The 11,788-nt window shown below is 39.5% G+C and overlaps 1 protein-coding gene and 1 non-coding gene across 3 annotated transcripts; both read left to right on the top strand.

The window, feature by feature from the left end:
• The first annotated feature begins 241 nt into the window (after positions 1-241).
• On the top strand, positions 242-371 carry LOC128476058 (small nucleolar RNA SNORA35). The gene has a single exon (XR_008347085.1). It is a non-coding gene; the product is annotated as a small nucleolar RNA SNORA35 (small nucleolar RNA).
• A 1,895-nt stretch (positions 372-2,266) lies between these two features.
• Positions 2,267-10,413, top strand: TRIM50 (tripartite motif containing 50). 2 transcript variants are annotated; one of them, XM_053457232.1, is made up of 8 exons: positions 2,267-2,340; positions 4,195-4,332; positions 4,420-4,613; positions 5,026-5,121; positions 7,378-7,608; positions 8,173-8,195; positions 8,281-8,405; positions 9,479-10,413. In XM_053457232.1, the coding sequence occupies exons 2-8, from the start codon at positions 4,209-4,211 to the stop codon at positions 10,027-10,029; spliced, it is 1,344 nt and encodes a 447-aa protein (XP_053313207.1). In that variant the 5' UTR covers positions 2,267-2,340; positions 4,195-4,208; the 3' UTR covers positions 10,030-10,413. The 2 variants fall into 2 exon arrangements, with proteins under 2 accessions (XP_053313207.1, XP_053313206.1); XM_053457231.1 differs by having other exon boundaries at positions 4,195-4,613.
• The last annotated feature ends 1,375 nt before the right edge of the window (positions 10,414-11,788 follow it).

Below are 11,788 nucleotides of genomic sequence, written 5' to 3'. Positions count from 1 at the left end.
TTTTTAGACTTCCTCCTACAAAGAAGAAGCAGAATCCCCCAAAAAGATGCAGGGTATGCTACAGCAGGGGGGCAAAGAAAGAACACCATGTTCTACTGTCCAGATTGTCCTGGAAAACCTGCCCTGGTAAATTCTTCAAGCTGTACCACACAGCTGCCCATTTTTATTTATTTTTTGTTCCTGCTCCACTTTTGTATATATATACTGCTTTTTTTGCTGCACCATTTTTATGAACCTTTATTTGCACTGACAAGTGTCCCCTGTGTCTATTCTGTGGCTGAGGGTTCACTTAACAGTGCTAGATCAAATCCCTTCTTGGAGAAAGGCCAGGCTTTCTTGTAGCCTGCCCCTTCTGAAAGTTGGGTACAAAAAAAAGTTTTGAATGTCAAAATTCCAAATTGAAAAGTGAATTACGCATGTTCCAAATGTTACCTTTTAGCCCCCACACAACCTGACAAACCATGCATGTGGGGTATCACTGTACTCAGGAGATGTTGCTGAACACATATGGTTGTTTTACAGTGACACATACCAGGACCTGTATATTTATATGTGTGTGAGCATAATACAAATAAATTACTATTACAATGTTTGACAGAGTGTGGTTGTATAATTAGTGCATGACAAGGGTTAAAATACCAGAATTTGAAAAACCTTGGAGTGTCTTCTTTTAAAAAAATATATGGGTTTCATATATATATGGTTTCATGGGGATAAGTTGAGTTAACCGGCTTCAAAGATGTTCCAAAGAGGAGATGGAGGCAGAATGACCAGATGCTAAAAGTCCGTGTTGAAAACCTGTATTACGCATGTCCCAAAAGTAGCCTTTACCAGCCAGACAATCTGACAAACCTATGCATGTGGGGTATCCCTGTATTCAGGAGATGCTACTGAACACATATTGGGGTGGGGTTTGACAGGGACATATACCAGAAGCGATAAATTCATACCTGAAGTATGTGTGTGAAAAAAATACAAAAATAATTTACTACCGTAAAGTTTGATAAAGGCTGGTGGTAGAATTAGTTCATGGAAAGGGATAAAATACCAGCATTTGAAATGTCTTGGGATGTCTAATTTTAAAAAATATATGGTTTTATGGGGTAAATTGCATTGGCCGGCTTCAAAGATACCTGAAATAGCACATGGGACAGAATGACAAGCTTTGGGGACAAAACGCTACTGGTACTTATTGCTCCATAACGTGCAGAAAAAAGCAAAAAACATGTTCATGATTTGGTGGCCATGTGTGGCTGTGTAAAGCTTGTATATGACATGTGTGGTATCTGTGTGCTCAGAAGAAGCAGGAGATTGTTTTGACATTTCTTTCTTTCCAAAATGTGTGTTCCTGTTAAAATTGTGTTTGTTGTGGGCCACATAAACAGGTATGCAGAGTGCTTTTAAAATCCTCAGGTATGTTCTTTCAAGAAATATATATTTTGTGGGAGTTATTTGGGGGTGACAGGGAAGTTTTACCCTTAAAATCATGAGGTGCACCTTCATGGTTCAACTGTAAAAGTTGATACCACTTTACACTTAGGCATTGATTGTCTTTTAGTTTGTGGTTATAGTGGATTTATCTAGGTGGCAGTAGACACCTGAACTTGAGCTGCTTGCTTATCCTGTAATTGACAATCGGCCACTGAGTGACCCCCACCACCACACGCCCTGCAATTGTATTTGAATTTAGAGTTGGACCCTTTGCAACGCCTCCTCCAGTAATGCGACCAGCATAAAAGGCGCTATTGCCAGGGGTCTGTCTATTAGCACTCATGGTCTGACTGGTCCTAAGGGAAACTACATTTGTCCATATATATATATATATATATATATATAGTATTCACACCATATAGAACCTCCATACATCAGGTACAGTTCAACAACCAAATCTACATGTGACTTTTACTCCTTCACATCACATTTCTCTTATTTATACCCTTTAGCTTTAACAGCCTCCTTAGTCAATTCAAAAACATTCACTTTTTTATCAGCCCTAATTCCTCAATTGAATTGCTTCCTAATCTTGTCCCTTAGCTATGTAAAAGAATGAAAGGGGGGAGAATATTTTTCCTGGGGTGCCATTTGGTCTAGGGCTGGCCCTAAATGTAAGTCTACTAAAGTAATAGGTGTATGATTTTTTTCTTGGAAGTGATAGGGTTAACATGGTTTTTGAAACATCAAGCCCTATTGTTCTCTGCATGGCTCTGCCTCTTGGTATAGGTACACAGAACACCTCATTCTCATCCATATCACATGTTTAGCAGATAAGGCACAAGGTAGGGCACTATAGGACACACTATCCAACTAAGCAGTTGTGCTAGCAAGAAAGAAAAACAACAGGTCTGTATATAGATCTACCGTTTGTTTCATAATTTCTAAATGTATTTTCTCACTGATCTTACTCCTGTTACTTACACTATGTGTGGCTCTGTATGCAATTTATTAATCTAGACATCAGATTGCTATAATCAATGCATTTGTCTTGTGGATTGATTTTGTTTTGTGTTATTTCATTAAAACTGTCTGCACTCATGTTGAAAAGTGGCCTTGTCACCAAAGCACTAGTAGAATGGTATCGGATCTTAGATGACTATTTAATGCTATGCTGATAAGAACACTTTTTCTACATAACACCATTAATTTAATTAAGTCACACTTATGTCCTTGTTTCTTTTTTGTGTGTCTGTGGCAATAATGGAATTGCTGGTTACTAATTATGATTATTTTTGATGTACCTTAATCTTTAGAATATTGTTTAACTATAAATAGTATACATTGGCCAGTTAACAGGAGTTAATAATATATTGAGTAATGTAATCTGAGGAATTTGAGAAACTAAATTTTAATACTACAAATATATATTTTTTAAATGTCTAAATCATGTTTGAGATACCAGGAACTCTTATATATTTTATTTTCTCATTTTCTAATGGCTTATTTACAATGTAAATAGCAAATAAACATTAACAGTAAATCCTAAAGCAAACTGAACACTATTTAGCAGCATATACTTAACTTTTCATGGGCTTAGTCATCTTGTACTTTGTGATTGACAATAGTATGATCCAATCTTGAATATATTCTGTCCCCCGGAGGCCACTCCCTATATGACTTGCTACTTGGTCATATGAGCGCTACCCTACACATGTCAACACAGGTTGTATGTGTGTGCGTGTATAATATATATATATATATATATATATATATATATATATATTATACACAGGTACTGTGCTTGTTTGTATTTGGGGAGTTGTATCTATATGCTCTGAGCCACTGGCCATCAGGATTTACATTCCAGACTACTCAAAAAACAGTTGCTGGACTTTTGAATTAGACTGGAATTTGATGGATCATCTCCAAATATGTACAGAGTTTGATCAAATTGAGGTAGAACATTGGTCAGAATTTTTTTTTTTTTTGTGGCCCCTACCTTAAAGGACATTAGCACGTATGTCTTACACAAATGATGGATCTAATTATGCACAACCTGGTGCACATAATCATTCTTTAACATATTACAGCATTGTAACATTGTTATACATGTATGTGATGCTCGCTTCCACTGCTGGGTCCCCATAGCCTATCGCAGCCCCTAAGTATTTCCTAAATATTATCAGGTAAAACATCTGCATTTGAAGACCTGACCTGCTTGTTCTGCCCCTCAAGGACAGAGCTTTCAACCAAGCATGCGGATTTGTGGGAGTAGAAGATTAGAATGGATGTGCTTATAGAAAGGGGGAACACACCTGTAGAAGGATATAGTTGGAGGGAACAGAAGGACAGTGAGATAGGGGGTGTTAGAGCGAAGGAGCACTGAGATAGTATAGGGAGACCAGGCTTAGGGAACGGAAAGTAAAAAAGCAAGTTATTTGTGCACCATCCTTGGATTTTCCCACCTTCCAGCTGTCAAAACTGTGCACATGATTTTTTTTTGAAATTCAAAAGGAGAGATAAAGGTAAAGGGAATATAAAAAAATAGCATGAAGAGGATTAACAATTCAGATTCAAAGAAGCAGAAGCAATCATCTTGCTTTATTTGTTATTTCATAAGGATTATATAATAACAAGAGGTTTCTGTTTCGGATCATGCTTGCCTGTGTTATTATACATATCACTGTAGAGCACATTTCATTTTTTAGCTCAATAAATTTGCACACTGTAAACTGATGTTCTCATATTCATGTTTTGCAGATTGTCAGAGGGAGATGGCTTGTAACATTACACTCCCTCTTTTACAGAACCAACTGACATGTCCAATCTGTCTGGAAGTGTTCAAGGACCCTCTTATGTTACAGTGCGGACACTCCTTCTGCAGGGACTGCTTGTGGGGTCTGTTGAAGGAATCTAAAATCAATCTACTGTGTCCTGTGTGTCGCAATGAGATTGACGACTGCACGTTTCCCCCTAATGTTACAGTTAAACATCTCATTGAGACCCTGAAGATGTTGAATGAGCAAGAAACAGGGGCAGAGACTTGCCCTGAACACCATGACCCACTGAGCTTGTATTGTGAACAAGACCAGGAGGTTATTTGTGGTCTCTGTGGTATTATTGGAGACCATCACCACCACCAGATCACTCCACTGGCTAGTGTATATAGCAGAATGAAGGTAAACATGTTTTCGAGAGGTGAAGCAGTTAGCTAAAATGTTCCACATAGATGTTTTTTCCCAACTTTCCTAGATTCCTATATTATCATGTACTACAGTGGAATCGTCTTACATAAATGTATTCCTTATAATTTATTTTTTTGTTGAAAGCATCTGCTCTGACTACCAATCTCTCACATGACAGAAGGGGTGTTAACTTTAAGGTCTTTTAGTTTAAAGGGACCTCACTCTCCATACCTATCACACAAAGCACCTCACTCCCTCACACCTATCACACATCACTCTCATTACTTAAGAGGTGTCCAAATGACTGCATGCTGTGTGTATGTGAGAGATGTAATGAAGCTGTAATACAGCTGCTGACGTTCAGTGTATTATAAACATGGGTATACTGGACTTTGCTGTGTTTCAGGAGGAGGTGTCTACGTTGATCACAGAAGTGCAGAAGGAAAGGAGGAACCTAGAGGAGGCAATCAGTAAACTCATCAACAACAAGACACGCATTACAGTAAGTGACTGAATGGGTAAACTCATTTGTAACACTATTGTTATTACAGGGGTGCATGTAATAGTTACACAATTGTGTAAATATATGTATAGTGATTTATGCAGCACCTGCATCCCCTTTTCCCTGCCGCAATCCTTACAGATCACAACTCTGGGGCTAGGCCAGAATTTGCTTCTTTACGTTTGTATATATTTATGTGTGTGTCTGTATACCAGTTGCATTTTGCTATCATATATGGTGTTTTTTTTAAACAGTACAGGATTCTTGAGCACTGGGCAGCGGCCTCTGTGTCTTGTAAAAAAAAGATGCTCCTGCTTGTCACTTACAGTCATCTTGCCTGAGTGATCTTATGTATCACTATAAGTAAATGGCTGAGTGATATCATATATCATGATGATATTTATAATATCATTGTGTCCACTGTATCGGATGAGTAGGGAATTTGATCTGTGATTAACCAAAGAATGTTTTGATATGGTAGACCAAGATCTGTCACCTAACAGGTTATTTCTTTATAGCTGAAACTCTCTATGTAAACCAGATGACACACGGATTTCTGTTTATCAAAGAAATACCTTGAGTTTGTGACTAACTAGTTAGATCATTGTGTACCTAATATTTATTTACGCACACCCACATGTCCCTTAACACATAGTGATTAGGGAGTCAGTCACACATAGGTAGTCTGATGTCCTTGTGGCTTGTCCTTCATAAGATTTCAGATAAAGTTTTGTTGGCTTCGATGCAGGAAACATAGTTGTATAGGTGGGTCTAAAATACAGGAAACCCACAGTAGGGAAAAGTTAACATTGTGGATGAATCATATTCTGTTTCAACAGTCCCTCATACAAAGTCAGTACAAATCCTAGATAAGATGACTATACTTAGAAGGTAAACAGGGAGCTTTCACCATTTACATTAATGTACCCTGGGTTTAATATCCTTTCATCTCATAAAATGAAATAACTCTATTGTATGTTTATATGAATATATGCATAATGTAGGATATGATTTAACCCCTTAGGGACCAGGCTTTTTTTTTTATTTGTACATTTCGTGACCCAGGCTGTTTTAACACTTTTGTGGTGGTTGTATTTAGTAATTTTTTGTGTTCTACTGTGTTTCACACACATTGTAATTTATGTATGAATTTACAGCCCTTGGTATATGTAACTGCCAAACAATACCCCAATAAATGTTCTGCAACATCTCCCGGCTACATATGGGAAGTGTGCTTTTTTTCTCATTTTGACATCTGGCCAGTGCGAGCCTATGCCCTATTTGGGACGTCTTTGAACCCGGTCACTTCAATTTACCACATAAAACCCTTTAATTTTAAATGTTACCACATTTTTATTTTTTGATTGTTTTCCTTTTTAAAAAACAAAACATTACTAATCACATTGTGATTAGAAAGCTGGACGCAATCAGGGCCGGCCCAAGACTTAATGCCGCCTGGGGCGAAGTTTAAAATGCCGCCCCCCCGCCGACGCCGGGGGGGGCGGCATTTTAAACTTCGCCGACGCCATTATCTACCCTAACCCCCCCCCGGGACTTACCTTTAAACAGTCCTGTGGCGAGTCTCCCTGCTCTGCCACGGTGCCGGCTTGTAATGCTGAGCGCCGTAAATTGACGTCACTTCCGGCGTTCAGCATTACAAGCCGGCACCGTGGCAGAGCACGGAGACCCGGCGCAGAGGAGAGAGAGAGAGGGGAGCTGAGCGGGTAGGCGAAAACCACTCGGCGCCCCTCTCTCTCCTCCGCTTAAAAAAAAGCGCTTGGGGCGGCAAAGTGCCGCCCCTTAAAAAGTGCCGCCTGGGGCAATTGCCCCAGTCGGCTCCATTGTAGGGCCGGCCCTGGACGCAATTGACTTGCATAGTTGAATGCAGTACCTGCCCAGAGTTCCCAGGAAGGTCTGGAGAGACTCTGTTGGAAACGTGTTGATTTTTATAAAGAGAGCCGCCATCTTGCGAGAGGCAAAATCTCCCTCAGTGATTCTTGTGACCGTTCTTCAGAATAGGACATGCTACAGAATCACAAGGTGCATCAGTTTTAGATTTTTTTTTTTATTTAATCCCCGTTCAATACAGACTTTTCTGTTCATGAGGCAGGCATGCATGCCTCATCTCTGGGGTGTCTGTCTGTCTCCAATTCTGAAGATTATTTAGCGCTTTTTTTGTCCTGCTGTGTTCACCAAGGAACCTCTCCCACAAACTACTTTTTGGTTGTAAAAAAAAATGTGTTTCTTATGTTACAGAATGAATCAGACGTGTTCCAGCGTTTAATTTGCAAGGAGTTTCGCGAGCTGCAAAGATACATTGCAGAAGAGGAGTCTCACTTTCTGAAGGTCATAGCGAGGAAGGCTGCAGAGCTCATCAGCTCCATTGAGACTCAGCTGAGACAGAAAAGGGAGATCTTGAGCGCAGTATGCGAACGAGAGAGAGATCTACAAAGCTTGGGCAATGAGAACCACTTACATTTCATTCGGGTAAGACAGCACTGTTAATGCCAGTGAGGTCTAGACGCCATGCAGATGGGTTCTCCTTATGAGAAACTATCGAACTTTTGAAATATATTGATTAAAACCTGAAATGACTGCTCACCATTCCAACCTTTGCAATTTGAGATAAATCAACCATTCTCGCAGGCGTCTCTTTGTTACTGTCCAAAGAATACACTGGCCTCACCAATGTCCAAGAAAGGTTTCTGTAAATGATATTTACTGATTTGCCTATTGCCTGCCAGACTCTCGCATTTCAATATGTTCAGTCAAAGAAGACAGCTCTATTCCAACCAATAGAATATCTTCTATCTGATACTACTTTTAGGATGTTGGAGGATAAGAATTTTTTACGCTTGTATTAATGATATCAAAAACTATAAAAATTATCAGACTGTATCCACTAAATGAGAATTAGTAGTAGAGTTGAATGTTTCTACTCCCTGGTGTCACTATGCATTAAGTAAAAATAGCCACTATTACCGTTTTATTTTGAAAATAACGCGTTGCAGTTTCCTTCTCCTAACTCCTGTCATTTGCTTTTGTTTACAGCATTACACCATGGTAACTTCCAGGTATGAAAGGCAGAAATGGAACATTTCACAGCAAAATGTTGCAAAATTTATTGCATAGTGAATTTTTTTTTTTTTTATTTCTCAGTCCACAGACACCCTTTCCACGGTCGACTGACACATCTTACACCTCTGTCTCCTTCAAGCCTGGATTTCGACAAGATGACATTAAGCTCACAGTTTGGAAGCGCTTACATCGAAGGATCCTGCCAAGTAAGAGGTTTCCCCTAGTGTCCTCAAAACATATGTTTTACATATTAATAAATTTTAAAAGTCACACATGATATTTTGTTCCTATGGGAGCTACTGCTAAGGTGACACAATTATGCTCATATTCATATTATTCTCCGACACATCTTTCAGCTTTGCAAGTAGTGCGGAAATTGCAAATATCTGCTTACTGATGTTACAATGACACTTGGCTACTTTTTGAAACATTGTCTGAGCAGAGTCCTCCACAGGGAATAAAGTGGCATCTTCTGTCATTTTTGGAATACTGGTGAAAGTATTTGCCCTCCTCTAGTCAACAACGGGACCATCTAATCTCCAAATGAAATACCTGCAAAATCTTGCATGACCTCCAAATCGGTGCATGCATTTTTTTGTTTTAAGTTTCCACGTACCCTGGCTGTCTCTACTTAAACCAGTAAATAAAATCAGGAAACATACTTAAGTATGCTTCTGGCACATGCTCTGTAGACTACAATGGGAATAAAGTCAGCCAAATATATATATGCTAGTTGAAAATAAATGTTCATGTGATTTATGTTCATGCACCTAATGACAATGTGCATTTTGATTCAGAAATCATGCCTAATTGATCTGAAACTATACCACTTTAACCCTAACAATCCATCAAGAGTAGACAAGCGGCATTCACTCTTCCCTAGACTGTCAATGATGTCCCCCACCGTCAGCCTTTTAGCCAGTCACTCACCCGCTGTCTAAAACCTAGTCGCTGATGGCATTCCTTGTGAAGGTTTTCTGTGCAGCGCGTGTGTGTGTGCTGCATGCACATTGCTTAAAAGTAAACACAGCTAGAATATCACGTGACCAAATTTCTGGATCTCTCCTATAAAATACAGCCTGCTCCTTCGTCTGCTTAGTTGTGGTTGTGGAGCTGTGGCATTCCTTGTTACTTTGAAATAACCTGCTGCCTGCCTTGGAATTGAAAGTGTATACAACTATGCATTGAATTTACTTTACAGTGCCATTGTCTTGTTATATCTGGAATTCAGCTGTTGTGTATATCTTTCAAACATTGTGTTTTGTGCTGTTTTCCTAAGCTCCGGAAATTTTGAAGCTGGACCCCCTCACTGCACATCCTCTTTTAGAACTGTCCAAAGGAGATTCTATGGTGCAGTGCCGTTCTCTGGCCACTCGAAGGGGAAGCAACCCTGAGGGCTTTGACCACAGCAGTTGTGTGCTGGCAACACGTGGTTTTTCCACAGGTAAACATTACTGGGAGGTAATTGTTGGGTCCAAGCCAAAGTGGAGAATTGGTGTAGTGAAAGGCACAGTTAGCCGCAAAGGCAAGCTGAATCGAGCACCTGATTCTGGTGCCTGGCTTATTGGGCTCAAAGAAGGACGGATCTATGAAGCCTTCGCATCTCCCAGTGTCTTGCTTCCCATCAACAGCCGCCCACAGCGCATTGGTATCTTCCTGAACTATGAAAAGGGAGAACTCACCTTTTACAATGCAGATAGTTCAGATGAACTGATACCGTTATACACATTCCAAACAGAGTTCCAAGGAAAGCTGTATCCTCTGTTGGATGTTTGCTGGCAGGTCAGGGGACCAAATCCTCAGCCTCTCATTCTTCCACAAGCCTACTAAAAGGAGACACCACCAGACCATACCCCTACCTATACCTATATACAGGGCTGTTTCCAGAGTGTGTGTATCTACTCATATATCATTTCATCCCAAGAATAACATGTATTATACAGGTTCTGTTCTAATGATTATCTGGCAAGACAACATAGAAGCATTGGAACATGCATCAGTCCTGGTATTCTTTTGTACAAATGGGTCTGAATATAATGCAGATCAAGTTAGTACACAGGGACACTTTGGATTTATAAAGTAGTAAAATGATGGTGAGTTTCAAACTGTTATTGTATTCTGCGTAGCTTGGAATAATGTTAAACTGATTTATTTCGGGATGTCAAATCTTGGTAAATTCTTTAAATCGCTTAGTAAAGTAAATCTTACATGTTATATTATTTTTAACTGATTTACATAGCACCATCATATTCCGCAGTACCGTAAGATACATTTATAGAGAAAATAAAATACTGTTTAGGAGTTGGATTGTTGTAATTAATACATCAATAGTGTATAGGAGCTCATATTAAATGATTTTAAGCAGATTCATGTTTATGTCAGCAGGGTGAAATTTCTTTTTCTATGAAGAATGTAATACAATGGAATTGTTTTCTATTGTACACAGTCATTTTTGTACAGTTTACATGATATATTAATTATAACAAAGAAAATTCAACTAAGTGGTAATTTCATGTGTATATATATATATATATATATATATATATGTTTATATATATATATATATATATATATATATGTGTGTGTGTGTAAACAAATAAGCAAATATATATTTACCAATGCTTTATCACAGCTGTATTTTTTGAGAGCTACACAATCCCACTTTACCTCTCTATTTATTGATAATCAGTGATAATCAGCAGAATATATAAAGAAGCACATGGTCTTCAGGGGAAGGTTGGCAATTGCCCCGGGCTGCTTCAAATTTCTTAAAAAATGGACCAGCATACTCAGAGGCTTGGAGTCGTCAGGGTCACGTAAAGCAATATTACTTGACCCTGCAGTAAATGCACGGCTGTTTTCACAGTGTGCGCGAACAGCTGGAAAAAAATGATGTCTTCACGCCAGATTAGTAAATCCATAATTGGACAGTTTTTGTCCATGAGCAACGGAAATTTTCTCCCGCAGGTGTCATGTTTTTAATAACATTCCTTATCCAAACGAGGAATATCTTTTAATCATCACATGCACCCCCGGGTTCCAACCTAGCTCCAGTCCTGATTGCTAGAGTACTAACTGTGCGTACTCGGGGGCATGTTCAGGCTGACCCTGCCATATAGCAATGCATGGCAGTGCTGCTGATACACGGCACGCAATCCTCCTCCCCTGCGGCGGCTACAGGTGACTGCCGGCTGAGTGAACTTCTCACTACTCAGCAAGGATTTATAGGGCAACACCTATTTTCATACAGGGGAACAGCTCTATGTGCACTTCCTTCCCCTTTAATATGCTCACTTTCCTTATAGCCCAGGCAAGAGCTATCCTTAGTCTTTGGGTGTTGTTTGGTATTGCCTTGTTCTGTCCTCCACCGATTTCAAGGCCCTTGCCTTACCTATGAGTTATCTTGTCCTATTTTACTGCTGCCATTGGATCCTGAACTGGCACCAGACCTCTGCTTGACACTGGCCTTCGTCCCTGCCATATCCCAGTATTCTGATGTCTTCAGAACTTGACTACGATTGTTCCTTGTTCACCTGCACTACGTTTCTGTGGAATCGACTCTGCATTGCGGATCATTGTCCAGACAAAT

Source organism: Spea bombifrons, chromosome 2 (genome assembly GCF_027358695.1).
Source record: "Spea bombifrons isolate aSpeBom1 chromosome 2, aSpeBom1.2.pri, whole genome shotgun sequence".
Lineage (NCBI taxonomy): Eukaryota > Metazoa > Chordata > Amphibia > Anura > Pelobatidae > Spea > Spea bombifrons.
The sequence above is the reverse complement of the archived record's forward strand: the minus strand, read 5'-3'. Positions and strand labels throughout refer to the sequence as shown.

What these genes read in the sequence shown, in the direction of transcription:
- TRIM50 (XM_053457231.1), top strand. Translation starts at nt 4,209, where the DNA reads ATGGCTTGTAACATTACACTCCCTCTTTTACAGAACCAACTGACATGT. An exon ending in GTGTATATAGCAGAATGAAG is followed by an intron (nt 4,614 to 5,025) that starts GTAAACATGTTT and finishes GCTGTGTTTCAG; the next exon opens with GAGGAGGTGTCTACGTTGAT. An exon ending in TACACCATGGTAACTTCCAG is followed by an intron (nt 8,196 to 8,280) that starts GTATGAAAGGCA and finishes TTTATTTCTCAG; the next exon opens with TCCACAGACACCCTTTCCAC.